At 44.7% G+C, this 23,059-nt stretch overlaps 1 protein-coding gene across 2 annotated transcripts in view; it reads right to left on the reverse strand.

The window, feature by feature from the left end:
* SLCO3A1 (solute carrier organic anion transporter family member 3A1) overlaps positions 1-22,845 on the reverse strand; it is a 218,713-nt gene extending 195,868 nt beyond the window's left edge. Inside the window, exon 1 of one of the 2 annotated variants that reach the window (XM_039491807.1) lies at positions 13,049-13,380. In XM_039491807.1, coding sequence (XP_039347741.1) covers positions 13,049-13,219 — 171 coding nt within the window. In that variant the 5' untranslated portion in view covers positions 13,220-13,380. Of the gene's footprint in view, positions 1-13,048; positions 13,381-22,721 lie in introns of those variants that run through there. The other variant, XM_039491808.1, reaches the window with a different exon arrangement.
* Between the last annotated feature and the right edge of the window lie 214 nt (positions 22,846-23,059).

The following is a 23,059-nucleotide window of genomic DNA, read 5'->3' on the forward strand; positions in this document are numbered from 1 at the left end:
TAAAAGTACATCAAGGTGTTTTTCATAATTTTCCAAATTGTTTTCTTTTACTCACCTTTTATAACTCCTCTTGGAACCTTGAAACTGATGTTGGTGTTGGTCCTGCTTTGAGCAGGAGGTTGGACTAGATGACCTCCTGAGGTCTCTTCCAACCCTGATATTCTATGAATCTTTGCATTCGGAATACTCCCCATTACATATGTGAATGCACACACAAATGGGTTTGTTATTGTAATGTTGCTGATAAGGGCTAGACCACACACACACACACACACACACACACACATTTCTTATTGTAGCATTGCTTGTGGATGCAAGGCTGAACAGTTTGCAGGGATTTCTGTTTATTTTTTTTTAATATAGGGTCTCATGATAGTTTGGCTGCATACAGGTTTGTTATTGTAGAGTTGCTCATGAATGCTGGGCTGAACAATTTGGTTTGTTATTATAGGGTCTCAATCACTGGGCTGCACGGACACATTTGTTACTGTAGAAATGCTCCGGAATAGTGCTAGGCAAATATTTTTTGGGGGAAAAAAACTTTTCACTGAAAAAAAAAATGCAGATTCAGGTTGACTGACGCATTTTGAAAGCTCTTGTCAGGTTTGCCGAATTGCTTTGATCAAAGCAAATAAACGAGATCTGAATAAAATCCTTTCTAATTTTGGATTCCAAACAATTTTTGTTTCAAATTATATTTCAATTTTATTTTTTAAAAGGTAAAGGCCACTTAAAAAAATATCAGTTATTCGCACAAGTTTCCTTGTGAAAGCTGGTCTGTTACTGTAGGGATTCCATGAGCTTTGGGAAGAGCGCACTCTGACGCTGTAGCATCACGCACAACGGCTGGCCTTATAAGAAAAAGGAGCAGATGAAAAAACCCTCAAAATAAGATGACAATATTTGCAAACAGATACAAGAAATAAAAAGTAAGCTGACATTATTGCCTGCTAATCGCATAGTATCTCTTTAAAAGAAAGGAAAAATGCAAAGCGTGACATTCCTTTCGCATTTTGCCCTGTTCGCTCAAATATGTCATACTCTGAACTTAGGCAGCAGTGAGGATTCTTCCTGGTGCTGCACTCAGGCCAAAGCTCCCAGGATTTCTGGCTGAGTCAAGACTGCACAATTTGGCCCTAACTCCTCTGTAATAATGACACTCAGCAATATACTAGTCCTCTGTTAATGCCATGCCAATTTATATTCCCTGGGTGAGAGGCCAGAAGTGGGTAGAAGTAGCAGCTAATTCACATCCTCCCTTTCAAAAAGGCATTTGCAGCACTTTTCCTGTTGGAGCGCAATGAAAAACACATTCATTGTTTAACACGATGGGTTGTAAACCTGGGTAGCACAGTATTTTCTCATTCCATTGTTCCCTCACAGAATGGAAGTAATAAAGCAAATCTGCAGCTACATGAAATTTAGGGCCCTGTCCTGATCTTTAACACAGAAATGTGTATCCATCAGCTTGTCACAATGAATCTAGGCATCCTATGAAGCATTTTTTGCCCACCCAGCATTTAGGTGCTCATAGGCATCTGAGAATGTGAGAGTCTCACCAGATTTAATGTAGACTCCAAATGCATTCAAGGGGGGGAAATATTTACATTTCTGCTTATGTGAATTCACATACAAATTCGTCTGTTTCAGGGCACACGACACCTGGCCACAGTTGAACCTAGGTGCCAAGTGATGGTGCCACATGGTTTCAGAGACAGTGAAGAAACTGAATGACCCCATGTGAAGTGAGTCACCCTGCTTTAGATGCCAGTGAGGGGATGGGAGACGGGAGAATAGATTCAGGTTTCCAAGCAGAGATGGATTAGTATGTGAAATAAATAGGATTGCCAACTTTCTAATCACAGAAAACCGAACACCCTTGCCCCACCTCTTCCCTGAGCACCGACCCCCTACTCCCTCCGCCACTCTCTCTCCCTCACCCTCCCTCATTTTCACCGGGCTGGGGCAGGGGCTTGGGGTGCGGGAGAGGAGAGGAGGAGGGTTCCAGCTGGGGGGGCTCTGGGATGGGGCCAGAAATGAGGGGTTCAGGGGTGAGAGCTCTGGCTGGGGATGCAGGTTCTGGGATGGGACTGAAAACTGGACACCTGGCAACCCTAGAAACATAGAAAAAGAGAACTGTGAAAGTTAAAAGCCAAACACCCATCTTTTGATCAAATATTGTAATACAGTGCTGGGCAATCTGCAGCCCGTGGGCCGCACGCGGCCCCTCAGGGTAATCAGCTGGAGGGCCACGAGACAGTTTGTTTACATTGACCATCTGCAGGTACGGCCACCCACAGCTCCCAGTGGCCGCAGTTCGTTGGTCCTGGCCAACGGGAGCTGCGGGAAGCGGCGTGGGCCACCGAGACGTGCTGGCCACCACTTCCCGCAGCTCCCATTGGTCAGGAGCAGCGAACTGCAGGCACTGGGAACTGTAGGCAGCTGTTCCAATGTAAACAAACTGTTTCACAGGCCGCAGGGTGCCCACCACTACTGTAGTACAACATTTGTTATTTTAAGTATTCATTCACAGAGAATTAACATAGAACAAATCACCACTCGTGCTTGTATCTAGGCCTGGCACTTTTTTTTTTTTAATTTCAACTGATATTGATATTTATATAATTTTTCCACATTTGTGGGAAATTATAGGCGGGGGTCAGACATTCGGGGAATCAGACAATTTAATGACAGAAGTTGTGATTCAAAAAGTTAAAGCTTTATAATCATTCAAACACAAAACTGTCAACATCGCAAGCCAAAATATACACAGGAAATATCCTGAGAAAGGCTGAAATCAAACGAAGAAGTTCTCAAACAGCATTGTTTTGCCTATCTGAAATGTCGATTATCGATGTTTATCAGTTTGTGTGGGTACGGTGAAATCAATGTTTACTGACATTTACTGATAAAAATCTAATCCTCCCAAGCCTAATGATATGTGACCATTATATGCCAAACCTAGAATTAAAAGGGAAAACACATAGAGTACTTTAGGCACAAAATTCAGCCTATTGGACATTACTTTAAAATGTATTTTTGTTCTGTATTTGTACTGTGCTTAGTACAATAGGATCCTGATCCAAAACTGGAGCTGCCAGGCACTACAAATAACTATATATAATCTGCAAAGCAACATGCTCCAGATATAAAAGGTGGGTGTCAATTTTATTTTGGCCCAGAGTTTATTTTAAATGCCAACTAAAGTATTTCTACAATTTCCCCCCAAAATTTTGACAAAGACAGCTTGGTCTGTTTGTTTTTACAAAACCCCTCCCATTCCCTATGGCAGTGTTTCCCAAACTTGGGATGCCGCTTGGGTAGGGAAAGCCCCTGGCGAGCCGGGCTGGTTTGTTTACCTGCTGCGACCGCAGGTCCGGCCAATCGCAGCTCCCACTGGCCGCAGTTCGCCACTCCAGGCCAATGGGAGCTGCGGGAAGCGGCAGCCACTACGTCCCTCAGCCCGCGCTGCTTCCCGCAGCTCCCATTGGCCTGGAGCCAGGGCTGGCTCTAGCATTTTTGCGGCCCCAAGCAGAAAAAAAATAAAAAATAATAAATAAATAAATAAAGCCGCGTTCGCGGTCGACGGCACCTCTACCACCACTTCTTCTATGGCGGCAATTTGGCGGCAGGTCCTTCGCGCCGAGAGGGAATGACGGCCCCGCCGCCCAATTTCCGCCAAAGGGCCGCACGTGCCACCTCTCTCTTCACTGGCCGCCCCAGGCACCTGCTTGCTACACTGGTGCCTGGAGCCGGCCCTGCCTGGAGCAGCGAACCGCAGCCAGTGGGAGTCACGATCGGCTGGACCTGCGGACGCAGCAGGAAACAAACCGGCCTGGCCCATCAGGGGCTTTCCCTACACAAGCGGCCTCCCAATTTTGGGAAACACTGCCATATAGTATCAAAAACAAACATTGACACACCAAGCACCTGAAAGTGAAACTGACTTAATTACTTCATACACTACAGTGATTGGTGTAGTATAAGGACCTCGAAAGAAGAAGAGTTATTCAAGCACATTCATAAGGTGACTGAACTTTTTAATAAACACCATAGAGTGACAGTAAACTGGCTGTTTTAAATTTTTCCACTTCCAGTAAGCTCAGGTGCTATTAGTAAAATAAGTGAAGAATTTAGATTGTTTTTATGATGTAAGGGCTTTCCAATGACATTTAAATCTTTCTTTTTTAAAAAAATCTCCAAAATTCTATTGCGCAGGGGAGGATTGTGGAGACAGTAACTCATTATGTAGGACCTAAACAAATACAAAGTTCTGTGCTCTCATAGCTGTTAGCTAAGGCCTGGTCTACACTTAAAACTTAGGTTAAGTATTATGCTGAGTAAAAAAAAAAAAATCATGCCCTCAAGTGCCATCGCTGTGCCAACCCAGCCCTCTGTGTAGACCCAGCTAGGTCGACAGAAAAATGCTTCCATCAACCTAGTTGCTGCTGCTCACAGAGGTGGTGTTCCTACAGCGACAGAAAAAATGCTAGTCTGCATCTGCACTGTGGGCATGGAGGCATAGCTATTCTATAATAGTGTCCATAATGTAGATATGACAGAAAAAAAGCCAACCAACCAAATAAAAATACCATGCTGTTCCTACAGTGGTGCTGACATCCAGGAGGTTGATGCAGAAAACAAAAAATAAAGATGTGTTAATTTCAAGGTCAATTAGAAATGCAGGGAAATCAGATCCGTGATTGCCAAATGGGAAGGGACATCATCAGGGAAAACACATTTTGCTTTTCTGCTTCCTAGGCAGCAAGGAAGAAAAACAATACACACACACAAACAACTCTTGTCTCTTTAGTTACTGAGTTTCCCCTTTAATGCTGTAAGCAGTCATTTCGAATCCTTGATTATTTGAAGTGAGAGAGCCTAGGAGCCCCATTGTGCCAGATGCTCCACAAACCAAGCTAAAAGATAGTCGCTACCCCCAAACAGTTTAGTTATTATATGTATAGCCCCACTAACATGCTAGGGTTTCAAGTAGGACTTGGAAACAAAACAAAAACAAAATTTGGCTACTGGACTTGGGAAATCTGAATTCAGTTCCCATGTCTGCTACACACTTACTGTGTGACCCTGGGAAAGTCATGTTCCTCATCCCTAAAACAGGAAGTATTATTGCACTCTTCTCCTCTCCTCGGTCCCTCTTGTCTATTTAGATTGTAAGGTCTTTGGGACAGGTATTTTCTCTTCCTATGGGATTTTAGTTGGGACTTCCAGGCACTTGTACTGGTGAGGAGAAGTGCCAGAGACTCCATGAATTCCACTAGGCACTTTTCTGTTGCTATTGATTTTACATAGAAGGCACTCAGATATCAGTATAAAACCCAAGAGAGATCAATACTGTAATACAAATAATCAGTATGAAGAAGAAGAATGGCTGGTGCTTATAGTAGTGTGATGTCGAACCAGGGCTCCTGGGTTCTATTTCTCAGTCTGCCACTGAGTTGTTATGAAACCTTGTAAGTCTAAAACATCTCAGTTCTTCATAATTTTGTTGGTCCACCTAGACAACAGAAATAGTAGTTCTTACCTTCTTCAATCAAAGGTGTGTTTGGTGGAGAGGTAGAGTGCAAAGTACTGTCACGTAGTATGTATCAATTTCATACCATCGTATAGATATCCATTGAAGTACCTGGCCAGATCCTCATCTAGTGTTAACTTGAATTTGTTTGAAGTCAATGGAGCTACACCAGTTCACATTTGATAAGAATCTGCCCTATTTAAATTGTGTGTGGAATTCGCTTATGTTTGCTTGTATGGAAAGATGGTTTGGAAGCAGGGTAAATACATAAATGAGAACAATCCTTCGTTCATACTGTACATAGAGAACAAATCCACCAAAGCAATGGAGTTCCTCTGGATTTACACTGGAATAAGAGCAAAATCTAGCTCTTGAACCTTTGAAAGGTTGAGAGAAGAGAAACCCCCCCCAAAAAGGACATTTGTCACCAAGTGACCAATTTGCATGGAAGGGGAGGATCACTCCTCTTTTTCCTAACAGAGCAGAGGGACACTGCAGCCCAGGTGGCCCACCGTTCAGTGGGGCTAGAACTAGGGGTGCTACCGCCCCCCCCCCGGCTTGAAGTAGTAATAACCACCACCAAATACATAGTTTCCATCAGCAGCGCCCCCAGTATAAAAACGGTTCCAGCACCACTGCCATTAACGCAGAAAGGGCTAACAAGGCTAAACGCTGTTTACAGACTTAACACAAGAGACTCCTGCAATGCAACTCTTCTCACTTAAATTGCATTCAACTGCACACGCAAGGTCAGAACAAGACTCTTGGATGCAATTCATAGCCCCTTCAACCACTAATTATGTTTATAATACTTCAGGCCATTAAAATACACACGGATACAGGGCCGCCCAGAGGATTCAGGGGGCCTGGGGCAAAGCAATTTTAGGGGCCTCTTCCATTAAAAAAAGTTGCAATACTATAGAATATTATATTCTCATGGGGGGCCCTGCGGGGCCCGGGGCAAATTGCTCCACTTGCCCTCCCCTCCCCCGGGCGGCCCTGCACAGATATGATTGGCCATTGCCATGCATATGTGAGGCAAAGATATTTTGGAAGCTCAGGCTGGCCAAAGACAAGGAAAGCAGTAGAGGACTTTGGTCTTGTGATGGATCTTAGTACTTTTAAGCAGCTGATCATTCTTCCAGAGATCAAAAGTACTTCTTGTGCCCCTAAGGAAAACAGCAGCAGAAGCTACTGTTAAGCATTTCTCTACTTAAAAAAATTAATTCATGAAACTAATCAGCCCAAATGCCTGCTATAGGATCAGACATTTAATCCTTTACACATTTAATCAAAAGCCATAATCAAAACATGCATTCTGCAAAAGACAAAGAACAGACACGTACTGTAGCATTCTTCATCTTTATAATGCTACTCATATAAATACCTCTCTATTAGCAGCAAGTAAAAGAAGGTCCCTAACCAAAATCCCAAATACGATCTCCCCCAAACTTCAGGGGTGCTCAAAATCCAAACCCAGATCTGGATCAGATCTGATTTGCAGTGGTTTGCTGTGCAAAAGCTTTACAATGGGTCAAACCCAAACTCCTGATCTAAACATCCCCAAGAATCTGAAAACGTTCAGCATCTTGATCTGGATGGGGTTGATTCCCATTTTGCAGTCACAGACCTTCTCTGGCCCCAAAATAGGAAACATCAGAAGGATCCTCGCACAGTAAGTAGAAATGTTATCAAACCAGCAAGTTTTGTTCAGTGCCAAAATGACTTTCAGCTGCAAAACGGACAATATTCTCTAATGGGAAAGGAGCATCAGTGACAGCTTTCCAGAAATAACACAGCCAGCAAAGATGTATTACAGAAAAATGAACTGTAAACGACAACCAGACAATTCCTGGCAAGTTCCATCCCAACCAAAACATTTCTTTTCTCTCTACATTATTTCAAAAATACCCAAGTGGCGAACACATTAATTTCACAGCTAGTTCCTCAGCACTGCTAAAGAAAGAGGTTTTAATGCAAATTCTCACTATGGAAAATAATTACTTGAATCAAAAGTATGTGATAAACTAGGAGGAGAAAGCTTGCGGTTAAGCCATGAACTGGAGCTCTGGGTCCAGTTGCTTGCGTTGTCACAGTCTGACCTTAGATTAATCAGTTGGGCCCTGGTCCTGCAGTATTTAACTCAATGGAAGCTTTGCCACTGATTTCAATGAGTGTAGGATCAAGCTTCTGTGCCTCAGTTTCTCATCTGAAAAATTGGGATAACAGTTCCCTCCTCCCATCCTTTTTAGTTGTCTTGTCTAGTTACATTGCAAACCCTTTGGGGGCAGGGAATGCCTCTTACTAGCTGTCTGTATTGCACCAAGCACCATGGGGCCTCAGCTGGGGCTTCAAGGTGCTACTGAAATACTGCTAGTATACTCAAAACATTTCTAAGAAATGTCTAACGAAAGCCTGGATTCAGATCCTCCTCCCATGAGAGTTTTACCTTTGGGTTCCATTGGAGCATGACTGCAGCACTGGAACATCTTTTTCATTTGTTATTGACATACAGTAAAATAACTGCATAATTAGCATCATGTTTGCTACTCTTTGGTGTCTCAGTGGTTTGGGTTTTTTTAAAACTGAAGCAAGCAAAAGATGTCAGAGCCAGCTCAGTTATGCTGGTCACTAAGAACTATACTCATGTGTCTAAGAGCAGAGTCTGGTTGAGGGGCTTTTTGATTGCGTTTACTGCCGCTGGAATCATTTTGAGGATTATTTCTTCTTGAATTCGGCATTTAAAAAGCTTTGTAACATAATTCTGGATAAAAAAAATAGAACAGGCTGAGTATTGCCTCAGATACCAAATGCAAGCACATTCCAAACTCATACAAACCTAAAGCACTCGCAGTTTTGTACATATATTAAGGGGGCCTGTTGCCAGCTCCAGCTAATATTTATTGCATGATAAAGCTCTGCAGAGGGAGTTGAGTACAGTCCTCTAAAGTTTTCTTTCAGGAAACTAAAAAAAACACCACCACAGTTTTACATTCATTTCCATGTGAGCTCCTCCAACATACTAAGAGGTTCCAACAGTCATTTTTCCTTTGCATCCTTTACCCTAACCAATCCTCCTCCATCACTTGACAAAACACACAAATAGCTGCATTCAAAGCTGTTTATAGCAAACAGACATCTCAGTAGATTCTTGTAAAAACAGGTGCACGAAAGCATAGTATTTGTCAAACGTATTTCCCATATGCATGCCCTTTATCTAAACGGCCCTTGACTTCAGCAGATGTTATGTCCTCGCAACTAGGTCAGTTTGCACTGGAGCTATCTGAGGCTAAAGGCGGAGGAGAGAAAATTAAATTGTGCTCCTGCTCCACAGACTGTGGCTGTCAAACAGATCTCTTCTCTTACGCTAAAGCAATGAATTCACCACCAGTTAAGCAGAGATTTGAGTGGCAGGGCGATAAAACAGCTTGGTGATCAACGGTCAGGTGCACTTGCTGCATTATCTCCACTTAAACTATTCCAAAATATAATGAAAGTAAGAGTTCAGGGAAATAACTGTTGCCAAGGTATCTGGATCAGACTCATCTAAATCACTGTCACTAGGCACGGCCAGCATGACTGATCATACTGCTGCATTCGTTTGAAAGATCTTGGCTCCGGCCTTTCATTGCTTGTGCTATTGGCACTTTATTCATCATACACACAAGTAAAGATAGTAAATCTCGGTTTTCACCTGTGGGCCTATGCTGCAGAAGAAGGGGAAAAAAAAAAAGCTTTTCAAGTTGCTGCTTAAAATCTTGAGTAACTTGTTGGCAACCTTCTGCAGCAGGAAAGCCTGCAGTTGATGAGCTGTGCTTTCACCACTGTCACTACAATTACTGATAAATTCTATTTTCAAAAAGGACACGGGACGACTCAACTAAGCCAAACACATTTTTCAGCGAACATGCAAACAGGGAGAATGCACCAGCCTCAGAAATTAAGCACGCAGGGTAGGTTATCATTTGCATACGCGAGGCAAAATAGGCTCATAATAAAGATAGGTTATTTCACACAGTCATTTCACATATGTAAATTACAGCAGACAAGTGCAGTGTAACTGACAAATGCTCTGGAAGGTAATGATCATCAAACTTTCCATAAGATTTCACATATAATCTCAAAGAGACAGGCTGATTAAACATATACATCTACTATTGGAGCCCTGGAGTATTTTGCCACTGACCTGAGCAGGAGGATTGAGCTATATAGATTATTAATATAGTATCATAGCCATTCATGGTGCTTTACAGACACAAAAGCAAGAGAGCCCTGACCCAAGAACACAGCAGCTACAGGATGTATAGAGAGAGCATGTACACACACACAGCACATGCTTGCATGGGTATATAAATAAGATTAGATAATACACATGCAGAATCTGCACATATGTACGAAGTTTTTTATTTTCCTATGAAGCCAGTGACCACTAGCAAATTCCATAGTGTTAAAGCAAAGCACACTTGCTTGCTTGTTAGGCCTGACTGAATAACTCACTCCTGGCTGTGCTTCGCTTTGACACTATGGAATTTGCTAGTGGTCCCTGGTTTCATAAGGAAATAAAAAACTTCTTACATACGTGCAGATTCTGAAGTTAAGTTTTCCAATCATCCTCACTGTGTGCATGGCACAGCAGAAATGAATTCTGAGCAAGCCAGTCTGTCACTCCCCCATAAAAAGGTAAGTTCCCCCTCCTCACACACACACCCCTCTTCAGGAGTTACAAATAACTGAGGAAAGTTATCTTGTCAAGCAAAATGGAACCATTAATTCACTAGTTGGTTATTTCTAACAAGGCAAAATAAGGATTTTATTCAACTTGCCAGCAGTATTACATATTGTAATTATACCACATAGCATTTCTCTATTTGCTTTTCCTTCTCTGTTCTCACTGGCTTCCTTCTCAGACAGAGTTGTCACTCGGGGCTCAGTCTTGCAATCCATGCATGCTCATGCAAATAGTCCTTACTCGTATGAGTAGTTCCAATGGGTTAAGTTCTGCTCCCCGTCACCTCCGTGCAATTCTGTAGTACTTCCACTGATTTCAATGTAGTCACTCCTGATTTTCACCACTGTTACTGAGAATAGGATTTGGGACACCTTGGCTGAATAAGGACCTTGACATCAGTATTTTATAAAACATTTCCCACCTCTGCTCAGGGACAAGTTCAGCTCCACAGGTGCTAACGCAGGTGGGGAAATGCTAGTGCAGACGCAGCCATTTATATATTGCTCTTCGAATGAAATTCCACATTTGCATCTGTTAGTTGTACTAAAGACTGTCTGGCGTTTGTTGAAGCTGAATAATGAGTGATACAGGAAAGCAGCTCTAACCACTGGCCTGGGTTCACGCTGTGGTATTTTTCATTGGCTAGTTGTCTAGTGCTGTTTATAGATCTGGCTAGGTGTTAATGCAGGATATCCTGCTGAACAAGATAAAGTCTGACTATATCATGCTGTTACAAGAGATGGAGGAGGGTAAAGTTTAGCAAGGCCTATGTAGAATTTATACCCCCAAAAGGCATAGGTGCCGGTCTCTCCCTGAATTCCATCTGGAGCTTCACTGTTGCTACTGATTTTACATGGCCAGGGTTCAGATACTACGGTGATGGATGTGCATAAACCCCTAAGATAGTAAAAATTCATATAAATTACCTCTACTGCTGCCACTGAAAGCAAATGGCACTAGGGTGCCACTGAAAGCGAGACCATCTAAGTGGTATTTTATTCCTTGGTTTATTAATTTAGCATCAAGTTGTGCCTCACTCATTCACACTGACAGGTAGCTCCCACTGAAATTGGGGTACCTACCCATGGAGTAAGATATTACTCAATGTGAGTAAAGCATGGCACAATCTGTCACTTAACAAAATTAAATATCCATAGAAGCTCATATAATATGATTTCATTGCTGAATTTAAAATGTGGTGCATTTTATTATACATATATAAAGCTACGTGTATCACTATATGGAAACAACAATGTTTATTTAATATGGTAGGGTATATTAATGGTGCTTATGATAGTTACATTTCACTTTAAGTTAAATACTGTCTACCATACTATGTGGGATGAGAGAGATTTTCAAGAACCTATTTAGAAACGCAAGAGCCATGGGCTTTCAATGCTCCTAAATCACATAGGCTGTTGAAAAAATCCCACTCATATTTACACACACTGAAAGATGACTCCTTTTCCTCTCCGGAGGCTGTCCCAACACATATACAAGGGCGTGCATGTTTATACAGAGGTGGATCCCTAAGTTGTTCACCCAGAAAGCAAACTCAGTTTGATGGACATCGTTTTCTCGCTCTTTTACTATTACCTCTGCTTTTGATACCAGACACAATGAGTTTTGCACCTTCCCATTATAACAGACCTCATTATGTAGCTTCTGTGATAGACAAGCTACAGCACTCTTACCTAACAGTGAAGATTTGTGGGGGTGTTGTACTCACCAGTGTATCACTTGACTAGCACAAGGAATACTAGTAACAGGGGGGAGATGGAATAAATGCCCTATTCTATCTACTTCGTATCTATTCAACAGAACTCGGGCACTGTGACATTTGATCTCAGTTACCGGCCAGCTGGAAACCCAGCAACCCTACCAGTCTATTCTGTACGCCCATTAAATGCGCTCGGGTTTGGAAACCAGCCCCCTGGTCTCCCTGGAGTTGGACACGCACGCGAACAAGAGACACAGAAGAAGGGTAACCCCCTCAGCAGTGCTGAGTCATTTACAACAGTCAAGCGTTTCACAGCTTAAGCACGATTGCTCCCACTGGGGTTGGCAAGCCACGTTGCTGTGGGTTAACGGAAACCCCCTTCCACTTCCCCTTGTCTTTCTCTGCAATCACCAGACCCATTCCCAGCAGCAGGGGCCGAGAGGAAATTCACCTTTTTAAGCATTAGCAGGAGAAAGTACAACTTGCAGCTGTTCATCAGGTATTGTAACTTTAGCCACCACAGCGGTGGAAGATGGCTCTCGAGGAGAGCCGACGAGGAAAAAAACAAAAAATCCGCTACCCATACAGCCTGGGGCACAGATCTGGGCCACACACTTTACTGCATCGAGCTTGGCTGTTGCATCAAACAATTGCGGATTGTCAAGTAGGACGTACAGAAAATGTTCTATCAATTACGCGCGTGTGTCTGTCTGTCTTCCATTTACTGACCCAAAGACACGAAGTGAAGCGAGGAGCACACACCTCTGGCACCTCTACATCCACAGCAGGAAGCGGAGGCAGTAGATTGAGCGGAGATGGGTCACCCCGGCCAGGCTCGGCGATACCCAGCCAGGCTACCTGAGGATCGAAAGCCGGCCCCAGGGGAGCTCCCGGCCCTTTCCCTCTGCAATCTGGGGCGCTAATACCTCCCGGCCCCCTCCCCTTTGGCGGGGACTCTCCATCCCCTCTGCAGCACTTGCTGAGAGCCGCTTGCCTGGGGGCAGGGGGAGCGGATCCTGCCGTCCCTAGCCATGCCCCGGGGCCGGAGCCGGGGCGCACTCACCAGGTAGGCGCCCACGGTGCCCTGGGCCAGCATCAGGGCGCACTCGGACACCAGGAAGATCTTGATGTTGGAGAAGCAGGAAACCTTCTTTTTCCGCTTCTTATTCCGCTGCGCCTCGTCCCCCTGCAGCTCGCCGCCGCCCGCGGAGCCCCCAGGCTTCTTCCCCGGCATCCTTCCCGGCGCCGCGGAGCCCAGCAGCTCGCCGCTCCCGCTGCTGCCGGGGGGATGGAGGGGCGCAGCGGGGCTCCTGCGTCCCCGGCTGCTCGCCGCCTCCTATGCCGGAGCGGGCTGTGCCAATCACAGCGGCAGCTGCCCGGCCCCTGCCTCTCCTCTGGCTGCCAGGGCCAGCTCCAGCTCCCCCCCGCCGCCGCCTCCTCCTCCTCCGCTCGCCCGGCCTCCCTCCCTCTCCTCCTCCGCTCGCCCTGCTGCGCACGGGCTGGCAGCGCCGCTGCCTCTCGCCAGCCCGGCTCCCGCCGAGCGCGCTCCCCCGCCTCCTGCGGCTGCAGCCGGGGAGTGGCTGCTTGTGGGCAAAGGAGGGGGGTTGAGCCCGGGCTGGGGGGGCTGCTCTGTCCCGGGACAGGCGGGGCAGGGAGCGAGGCAGCCCCTCCCGGAGTCCCAGCGGCAGCTCTCAGCAAGGGGCAGTGCCCACCGCAGCCCATTGCCCCGGGGTGGCAAGAAGGATCCAGCTGCTGAACGGATCCGGCCAGCTCAGCTGCCCACCCGCTCCCTGGCACCCACCAGCCTACAGCTCCTGGGCACTGCCTGGCGGCCCCCGGCTCCCCTGCCCATGCCGACCCCAGGCAGACCCACAGCGCCCTGGCACTGACCAACCGACTCCAGGCAACAAATAGACAATTCTCGGGCACCAGCCAAGGAGTCAGGCAAACCCACTGCTCCCCGGCACACCGGTGGAGTCTCCTTTCGCACCTGCACTCCCCAGCTCTACATACTGACTGCTGGGGGCCTGGCATTAGCTTGTAAGAGCCCCCATCAATATCAGGCTATTGGAGGGAGATTTTTTTTTCTCCCCTTCCCAACTGCTTCGTTCAACTTGGTGCTGCTGCTCCATATGGCACTTCGGGAGGAAAGTGGGGGAAATGTATCCCAGGCTACAAACATTACAATTCGCTCTAGTTTTTGGACCCTTGTGACTTTTTCCTAGTGCAACCTGCTTTACTGCCTCTAGGAGCAAGACCAGAAATGCCAGATGTTCCAATCTGGACAATGGGGAGGGGGGAAATTCTGATACCATGGTGAGGGGCCCAGTACAAAGTCTAGGTAGAGAGAAAGCAACATGCAGAAGTTTGTTTGAACACAAACCTCAGCAAAAAAAGGGAACTGTGGACAATAGAGCCAGACCCTAAGCTAATGTGAATGGACATAACTCTACTGACTGCAGCAGCAGAGGTGCAATGAGTTGCAGCAGCTGAGGATCCAGCCCCATCTAGTTTCTTGTCATGCCCTGATAAAAGCACTTACTTTTGTGTGTCTGAAAACACACGGACTTTCGGCCACTAAGAACCCTACCAAAAGCAAGTTATGCTGCTTGCAAACAATTAATGAGAATGGAAATTCGCTCCCAGTACCGCTTTCTATGCCCCTGACAAGCTCTTATTCTAAGGTACATGCATCATATGCGTGACCCCTTCTAATCGTCACTTGCTTTAGATTATCGCCAGCTCCAGAGTTCTAATGTCAAGAGATCTCCTTTTAAAGACCACTGTATAGCGCTTCTACCATTACAGATCACATTCCTTCTCCGTCCAGCATCAAAACCTGAGCTCCTGCTTTGCTCGAAGGGCAACCTTTCAAGTTTGAGTGTGCATTCTCATATTCTGTCATGATTTCTTACCTATTAATTCCCCAACCACTGGTATGTGGACCAGGCGTTACTGGAAATTCTGGTCTGAGGATAGTACTTGCATTTGGAAATTCTGCTTGTTGGGCTTTTTGTATGGATAGCTGGGTAGTGGCCTGTGACATAAAAGTTAGCATGGATGATTTGGTAAACCCTTCTAGCCTTCAGTTCTATGGGGATAGAGGATAAATGCCGTAAAAAGTGCTTAAATGACTCAGGAACACAAGTCCCATTTTCAAAAGTGATATAGGCACTGATTGAAAGAGTCACTTTTGAAAATGGGTCTTGGTGCTATTGAAAATGTTCCTCATCATCAATCAGGGCATACGATAACCACTCACTGACTTAAAGTAATGGGGGAGTCTTCATTTTTCATTTGAAAAATTGCCTTTTTGAAAAACTGGGAGGGTTGCAAAAGTCAATGAGCAATTAATAACTAGTCAAACTATTGCAACCATATTTAAAATAATTAATTTTATTTCTCTTTATATTGAAAAAAGGTCTATTTCAAACACTTACAAAAAATGCTTACGTTGTTTTCATTTCAAACTAGTTTTTCCATTCCTTGACCAGCCCTCCATTCAGGTTAGTCCATATAGTTGCCTAGTACAGGGTTCAATGATTAAACAAAGAACAATCACCTTCCTCTGAAGTATGCAACAAGCCGCTGTTGGGGCAGGATATCAGAGAAGATGGACCATGGGTCTAACAATTGTGTTCATCCTCCTTAATAAGAGAGGGTGAGAAGCTTCAATGCCTGGAATCAGGGAAGGGAGAGTCTTAGGTATGCTTGGAGTGTCACAAAAGATTTCTATGTTAACATTTCAGGTTGAGGAGGCAGATGCACTGACACATCTATGACAAGGAGAACAGCTTCCTAAGGAATCCAAGTTTCATACCGATTGCCTGAGACTTTTGGCTGGATTGCAGGGCATTTTTATTCCAGCAAATGGCAGACATCAAGTACTCTGTCCTCCAGAGACAGTGCACCTGATTCTCTTCTCATTTATAGTTGTTTTCAAGCATTATATAACTCCATTCACTTACTGTGGAATTGCTCTGGTGTTAAGCAAAATAATTAAATTCATTATATTTTCAGTCAGATACATCAATAGCCCTGGAATTCCCTTTTCCAGGTTCCCATAAATCTGTTGCATTGAAATATTTTAGCAGAGAATACATTGCAATTCATCTGTCTTGCTGAAATGTGTTCTGCTTATACTGATATTTTAGTAAGATATGTCATGTTCCCAGACTTCCAGGCCAGAAGAAACCATTCTGATCTAATCTGACTTCCTGCATAATACAAGCCAATAATTTCTACATCAGCCCAATAACTCCTATTTGAGCTTTAGCATCTCTTTCGAAAGATATCCAATCTTGATTTAAAGATTTCAAGTGATGAAGATCCACCACAACCCAACCCTAGGTAAATTGTTCACCACAATCCAACCCTAAGTAAGTTGTTCAGTTCTAATGGTTAATCACCCTCACTTAAAAATTTGCACTTTATTTCTGTCTAATTTGTTTAGCTTCAGCTTCCAAACAGATCTCATTATTCCTTGTCTGCTAGAACAGTGTTTCCCAAACTTGGGATGCCACTTATTTAGGGAAAGCCCCTGGTGGGCCGGGCCAGTTTGTTTACCTGCCGCATCTGCAGGTCCAGCCGATCGCAGCTCCCACTGGCCATGCTTCACTGCTCCAGGCCAATGGGAGCTGCCTGGAGCAGCGAACCGCGGCCAGTGAGAACTGCGATCAGCCGGATCTGCGGATGCGGCAGGTAAACAAACCGGCCCGGCCCGCCAGGGGCTTTCCCTAAACAAGAGGCGTCCCAAGTTTGGGAAACACTGTGCTAGAGGAAAGAACAGTCTATCATCGGTAGTTTCCTCTCCATACAGGTACTTGTAAAACTGTGATCACGTCACCTCTTAACCTTCTCTTGAATAAATCAAATAGATTTAAGTTTCCGTTGTCTCTCACTATAAGGTGTGTTTTCCAGACATTGATTCATACTTGTAGCTCTTTTCAGCCATTTATCAGTAGTCTGATTGAAGAATTACACCTTTGTTGTAGGCTATTTTAGGCTCTAAACTTTTCTTTTCCCATTCCTAAAATCAGCAGCTATTGTTCACATCATCAAGCAAACATTTTCCTCATTTCTAGCCACATCTTTACCAGTTGATAAAGATTTTATAAGATAGACTGTTAGTCCTATCTCAGGAATGTATATAGTCCCCCCTTTACCATAACATCTGAACACTTCACAGAGGGGTTGTGAGGGTAAATACATTAAAAGTCATGAGGCACTGTTACCCCCATTTTATAGATGGGGAATGGAGGTGCAGAGAGACTTAAGTGACTTGTCCAAGGTTACACACACAGCTTCTGGGAAAACAGAAACTGAATCTGAGTCTCAGTGTAGACAAGAGTGTAGACAGAGTCATATTGTAGACAAGCCCTGAGTCTAACCACTGGAAGAACCTTCCTCTCTGGCTAAACACCTTTCTTTGAGTTTCATTCACAAGTAGCAACCATAAGTTTTTGCAATAAACTAGAGAGTCCAAAATATTCATAGCAAAGTAGCCAAGGGCCAGATATTTAAGTCATATCAAATATTTTCAGGAATCTGCTTCCACCAAAGTTTTATTATAGATTATAAATTACTTTAATATAAGCCTCCAAAAAGCAATAAAATTGTGATTTCCTCCTCACTGAATGACAAATTTAAAATTTTATTGATGGCAAGGAAAGAAAATATTGCATGCCTCCATAATATGTTCTCCTTTTTATAAAAAAGGGAAAATGATTTGTTAAGTAAGAATCTCCTGATATGGTGTGTGATTGGGACATAGGGTGACCAGACGTCCTGATAAATTAGGTGTTTGTCCCCAAAGATAGGTCAGGACGCAATTTGTCCCAATATTTTGCTCTGCCAGCGGTGCTCAGCGTTTTTTTTTCCTCCACTGGCAGAAACCCCTCCCCCCCCCCCATGTGTCCCGATATTTTCTCCCTCTCATCTGGTCACCCTACATTGGGACAGCATTTCCTGTCCAGCTCCTGATAGTGTGTGCAGATCTACACCATTGACATCCATAGAAAGCTACTGGTTAAGAGTTTCAAGAAACGTTTTGATTTCTCTTTGGTGTTAAGCTGGAAGCCAGCTCTATAATAAATCTTGACTTCCCCATCATGCTCTGCTTCAGGAAAATACAAAGTAACCACTGATGCCTATGTTGTTCATTAATACGTTTATAAGCTTGGTGAAAAACATACATATAGAACACAGAACTAATAAAGAAAGCTAATTCTGTCTTTTAATGATCCCCATCTCCCCATCACGAGAATTCTTTTCTGTGCATATAATCCCAATAAAGCCAACGGAGCAAGGATATGGGGGAGACTAAGCTTTGGACATTTTGCCCATTTGTTTCTTGAGGAAAACAAGTTTCTTTCTTTAAAGGTGAAGTGAGATTATCATCATCTGCTGAGGCCCAAATGGGTTGTAAGGAAGGAGGAAGAAGAATGGGAAGGTGGCTCAAAGGGTTTGAACAGGCACCCAAGCTTTCCAGGATTTCTGCAATATGCCACACCCTGAAAGCGTCACCATCAGAACCTGCCAAAGCACAGAGCAGATGAAATACTTCCCATTTCTCCTTTACCTTCCATCCAGAGGCAGTAATTCACAAAGACTCTGCTCCCCGAGGTCATTAGTGGGGACATTGAGGCACAGATTAAGTGACTTGCCCAGTGTCACACCCCGAGATAGTGGCAATACTAGGAATAGAACTCAGAAGATCCAGTTCCCAGCTCAATTTTTTTCTATATACACCTCCATTGAGCTAACAGTAGTAGTACTAGGGTTGTAATTAAGCCTGAGTAGGTCACCTTTAACCTCAGCTCGATCATTTCTTTAAAATGGGGGCCCTCACAAACAGGCCTCTGTGTAAATTAAATCTGTAAATTCCAAGCCAGACATGGCCTGGGTGAAAGTGGGATTTTGTGCTGTCTCCTGTCATTTGCTCACTCCCACTCTCCACAGCTCTACCCTGTGTTATTTGCTCCTCCTAAAGGGCGTCCTGTAGGCTCAGTCTCTGCCATGCCCTACAATTCTTTGCTTCATGCTGCTTCTAAAGCAAGTATTGCCATGGGTGTTGCAAAGGATTCTGGGGCACCTATAACCCAGAGGTGGACACTGCAGAGGATTGAGCAGAAGTGGTTGCAGGCCCCAAAAAGCTGTTCAGAACTGTCCAGTTAGCAGCTGATTGCAGTGACAACCCACCAATGCCGCCTTGAAGTGTGGGGCCATAGGTAGCCTTCTGCTTAGCTTGTGCCTCAGGTCAACCCTGGTTCATTACAAACCATGCCAAGATCTCTCTTCCCTACCAGGGCATCAAGTTGTAGAGTGATGGTCCCCAAACTCTTGACCTCACACCCCTCCACCCTATCAATGCCCTGACCGCCCCCCCCCCCACCACGGTTGGGAGCTGGAGGCCAAGGCTGGGGCCAGACTCACGTCCGAGCCAGGGTCCAAGGCTGGGGCTGTGACTGGGAGCAGAGCCTCAGGTGGGCTGTGACTGGGGCCGTGGCCTGGAGCCAGGGGCTGAGGCCAGAGCTGCAGTTGTGAGCAGGGCCGGGAGTGGAGCCACAGCCAGGAGCCAGGGCAGAGCGACACTCCCTCCTCGCCCCTAATGGGGATTGTCCCAGGCTCCTCCGCATGTCCCTTCATGCTCCCATAGAGAAGTATGCCCCCCCGTTGGGGGACCACGGTTGTAGAGGCTAAAAACTCTGCCCCTCTCCCGCAAGTTCATACATCAACAGTAGCTGTCACCATTAATACAGACTTCAGAACTCACACCTAGCAGGCAATTGTATTAATAGCAGGAGGTGGAATGCAGAACAGCTTGCGAGTCCCCTGCAGAGGGGAAGGGAGTGAGCACCTCCTTTAGCTGCAGGGTGACCAGATAGCTCTGAAGTTACACAGGAAGCTGGTCTGTACCATCAAGTGCCCTCCTGACAGTCCCATTCAGAGTCATATTTACAGACCTCAGACTGACATTTTAAGCTTCAGCACCTCAATGGGATAAGATACGCCGCACACTACACTAGAGAAGGGATAGGGCGGAAGGGCTCTTGGTGTCCTAGGTGCCGCCTCAGGAGGCAGCCCAGGGGAGCAAAGAGAGGAGTTCAGTTTGACTGCTGCAGTGCTAGGACTCTCAAAGGGGACAAGTCTATGCATGGGGGGGAAGTTTGCTAGAAATTCCAACTAGGCAGAGTACACTGCTGCGAGCACAGGCTACCTCTTTTCCAAGGCTCTGGCAGTATTGTATAGGCAGAATGGTACTGATGAGCCTTATGCTGCTCTTATTTCAACTGGTATAAACCAGCAACGGCTCCATCAACGTCAGTGGAGATTCCCCAGTGCGCTGAGAGCCAGGCCCAATGGCACTACTCAGATGGTGCATTTCTTTTCCTGTGCAACTTGTTACGTAGAGGCTGAGTTTAGCTCAGTATGAGCCATTTGGATGGAGAGAAAAGCCTCACATGGTGTGAGGTTTGCTCTGTCAAAATGCATTTACAGGTACCATAAATCACATCTGCTTAATATCTCCCCACCCTGCAAAGTCCCAGTTGGTATATTTGTATGGAAGAACAATGTCATGTTAAGTAAATAAGGGATAATTTCAGAAATGGTTCCAAGCTTGAAACTAAACTCCCCTTCCTACACAAAACAAGCCCCTCAACCCCCCCTGCAATGCTAGATGAAAGCCCCCATGACTTGGACAGAAGTTGCATCAGAGAATTGCAGAACGTAAAACCCTGTGGAGGAGTCTGCCCCCGTGAGGTGGTGACAGAAAATGATTTTAATTACTTGCCAGTGCAGAATGCATGTGTGATTAAGGCATACATCTTGTTAAAGAGTTGCAAGGAAGTCCAGTGAATTGACTACAAGAGAGATGGTGATGGGGAGTCAGCTTTACGTTGCAGTGACTTGTGGATCAGCAACAATAATTACAGGGCACCAACGACATGCTAACTTTCTTAATACAATTGCTTTTTATACAGATGTCAGACTTGATCACATTACTATTTTGAGTTCTGCCAGAGACTTGGGCTCATTAAAAAGGCATTTCCTACAGACTGATTAGGTGCCCAGTTCCTTTCCCCTAGATGAAGAAAGGCTGGAGAGCATCTCACTAAAACTAAAAAGTGGAAAATTAAGAAAGACCTCCGTTTAACAAGAGGTACAAGTTCACCTTGAAGTCTCCCACTTAGCAAGTGGTCATAAAATAGGAGAGAATCACAAATGAAAGAACTGGATGACAGTCTACATTTACACACTATAAACCTAGCTCCGAACCCATAATTATGTTTTTCCAACTAATCAGGGCCCAAACCTGTGAGGTGCTGAGTATCCTCAGCTTTCATTGACTCCAGTGGGAGAGGAGGGCACATTGCATTTTGCAGGAGGCCCTCAGCACCTCACAAGATCAGGCCCCAAATGGAAGCCAGAGTAACTTTTGGATTAAATCAATGTGACCTAACAAATACAGTATAATTGCAGCATACCTGCAAATATTGACATTGGCCTTACATTGTATTTAATGGGAGAGGTCATTTGCAGATTCAGAAATTGCAGAGCAAGGTACATAACTAGACAGTAGACTACAGCTTTCCATCCTGTTAATCAACATTTCATAAAGGAAATTATAATCCAAACTATAAATCAATATTCAATAAAAACAGTTGCTTAATTGCTTTCTTGTAAAGGAAGAGAGCTGGAAGCTCTAATGCTAGAAAATGATTCTATCGTTGTCTGTCATTATTAGACCCATTTATAGAAGGGGAGCCAGAAGCATGTATTGGACATAGAGCAAAGATAAATAACTAGCAGTACTGCAGTATACATGTTGGAAAATAAAATGGGATTAAATGCTAGTTTAGTTCAAAGGGGTTTTATGAGGATACATTTCTTTGTGTTTTGAAGCACTTTAGAGATAGAGCTTAAAGCCTTCCCAGTGACACGAGCTCAGTGCAGTTGTGGTGCTCAGATTCATGTGCACTTACAAAGCCAGGACAATACTGGTGATAGATATAGGTTTCTACATAGCTAGTCTTCTACTTACTGCTGTAATAACACTTTGGCTGTGTTCTCATCCAATCTTATTAGCAAAGCTGCACCAGGCCTAGTCAGCACCTGAATGGGGGCGGGGGGATGTTTCCCTCAAAGTCAGTCCCAAACTAGTTTTCCAGATAGTTGGGAGTGCAAGGGTAGTGGTGGTGTGACCTTGCTGATGAGAATTCAAACCAAGGTCTTTCACTTAATGATACCATGACACTTTGTGTCCCATACAAATACTAGCCCTAGCATGTTAGGAGCTCTTTGTGCATTCATAGAATATCAGGGTTGGAAGGGACATCAGCAGATCATCTACTTCAACCCTCTGCTCAAACCAGGACCAATCCCCAATTTTTGCTCCAGATCTCTAAATGGCCCCCTCAAGAATTGAGCTCACAACCTTGGATTGAGCAGGCCCATGCTCAAACTACTGAGCTGCATTGTAGCTCCCTACTTTGTTTCTTTGCTTTCAACTGGATACAGAACAGTTAAAGTCATGTAAAGACACCTAAGTGTTGTCAGACAACTGCTACTTCCCCCATATAGGTTAATACATTTCAGCATTAAGGGAAGTAAACTCCTCTATAAGTAAGTTGAAAGTACTTTGGGATAATCAGGGATGGAAGGCAATTGAAAGCAGGTGGAATTCCCACTCTGTTATGAATAGGATATACACACTCTAAAAAAGCCAAGCTTACCCTTTCTTGAGGGTTGTTTGTGTTAGTAAGAAACAACAGCAGCTCATCATAAACCTACACCTTCTCCCAACACTTAGCAGCTGCTACTACCAGCACTTTCTCTGCAGTACTTCTCTGGTCTTACTGTCCACCCTCAAACTGGCTTCAAACCTCTTATAATCTGGTTTGAGCTAATTGAATGCACATGCTAACATGACTCAGCAATCATTACTGAGCCCACATGTTCAAGCACCTGATAACAGGATGACTTCAGAGAGGAATCCAGTGCCGGGTCCTAGAGTCTGCTAACATCTTACAGAGTTACATAATTGCAAAATACATTACTGCACTATGGTCAT

This window comes from Mauremys reevesii, linkage group 10 (genome assembly GCF_016161935.1).
Source record: "Mauremys reevesii isolate NIE-2019 linkage group 10, ASM1616193v1, whole genome shotgun sequence".
Lineage (NCBI taxonomy): Eukaryota > Metazoa > Chordata > Testudines > Geoemydidae > Mauremys > Mauremys reevesii.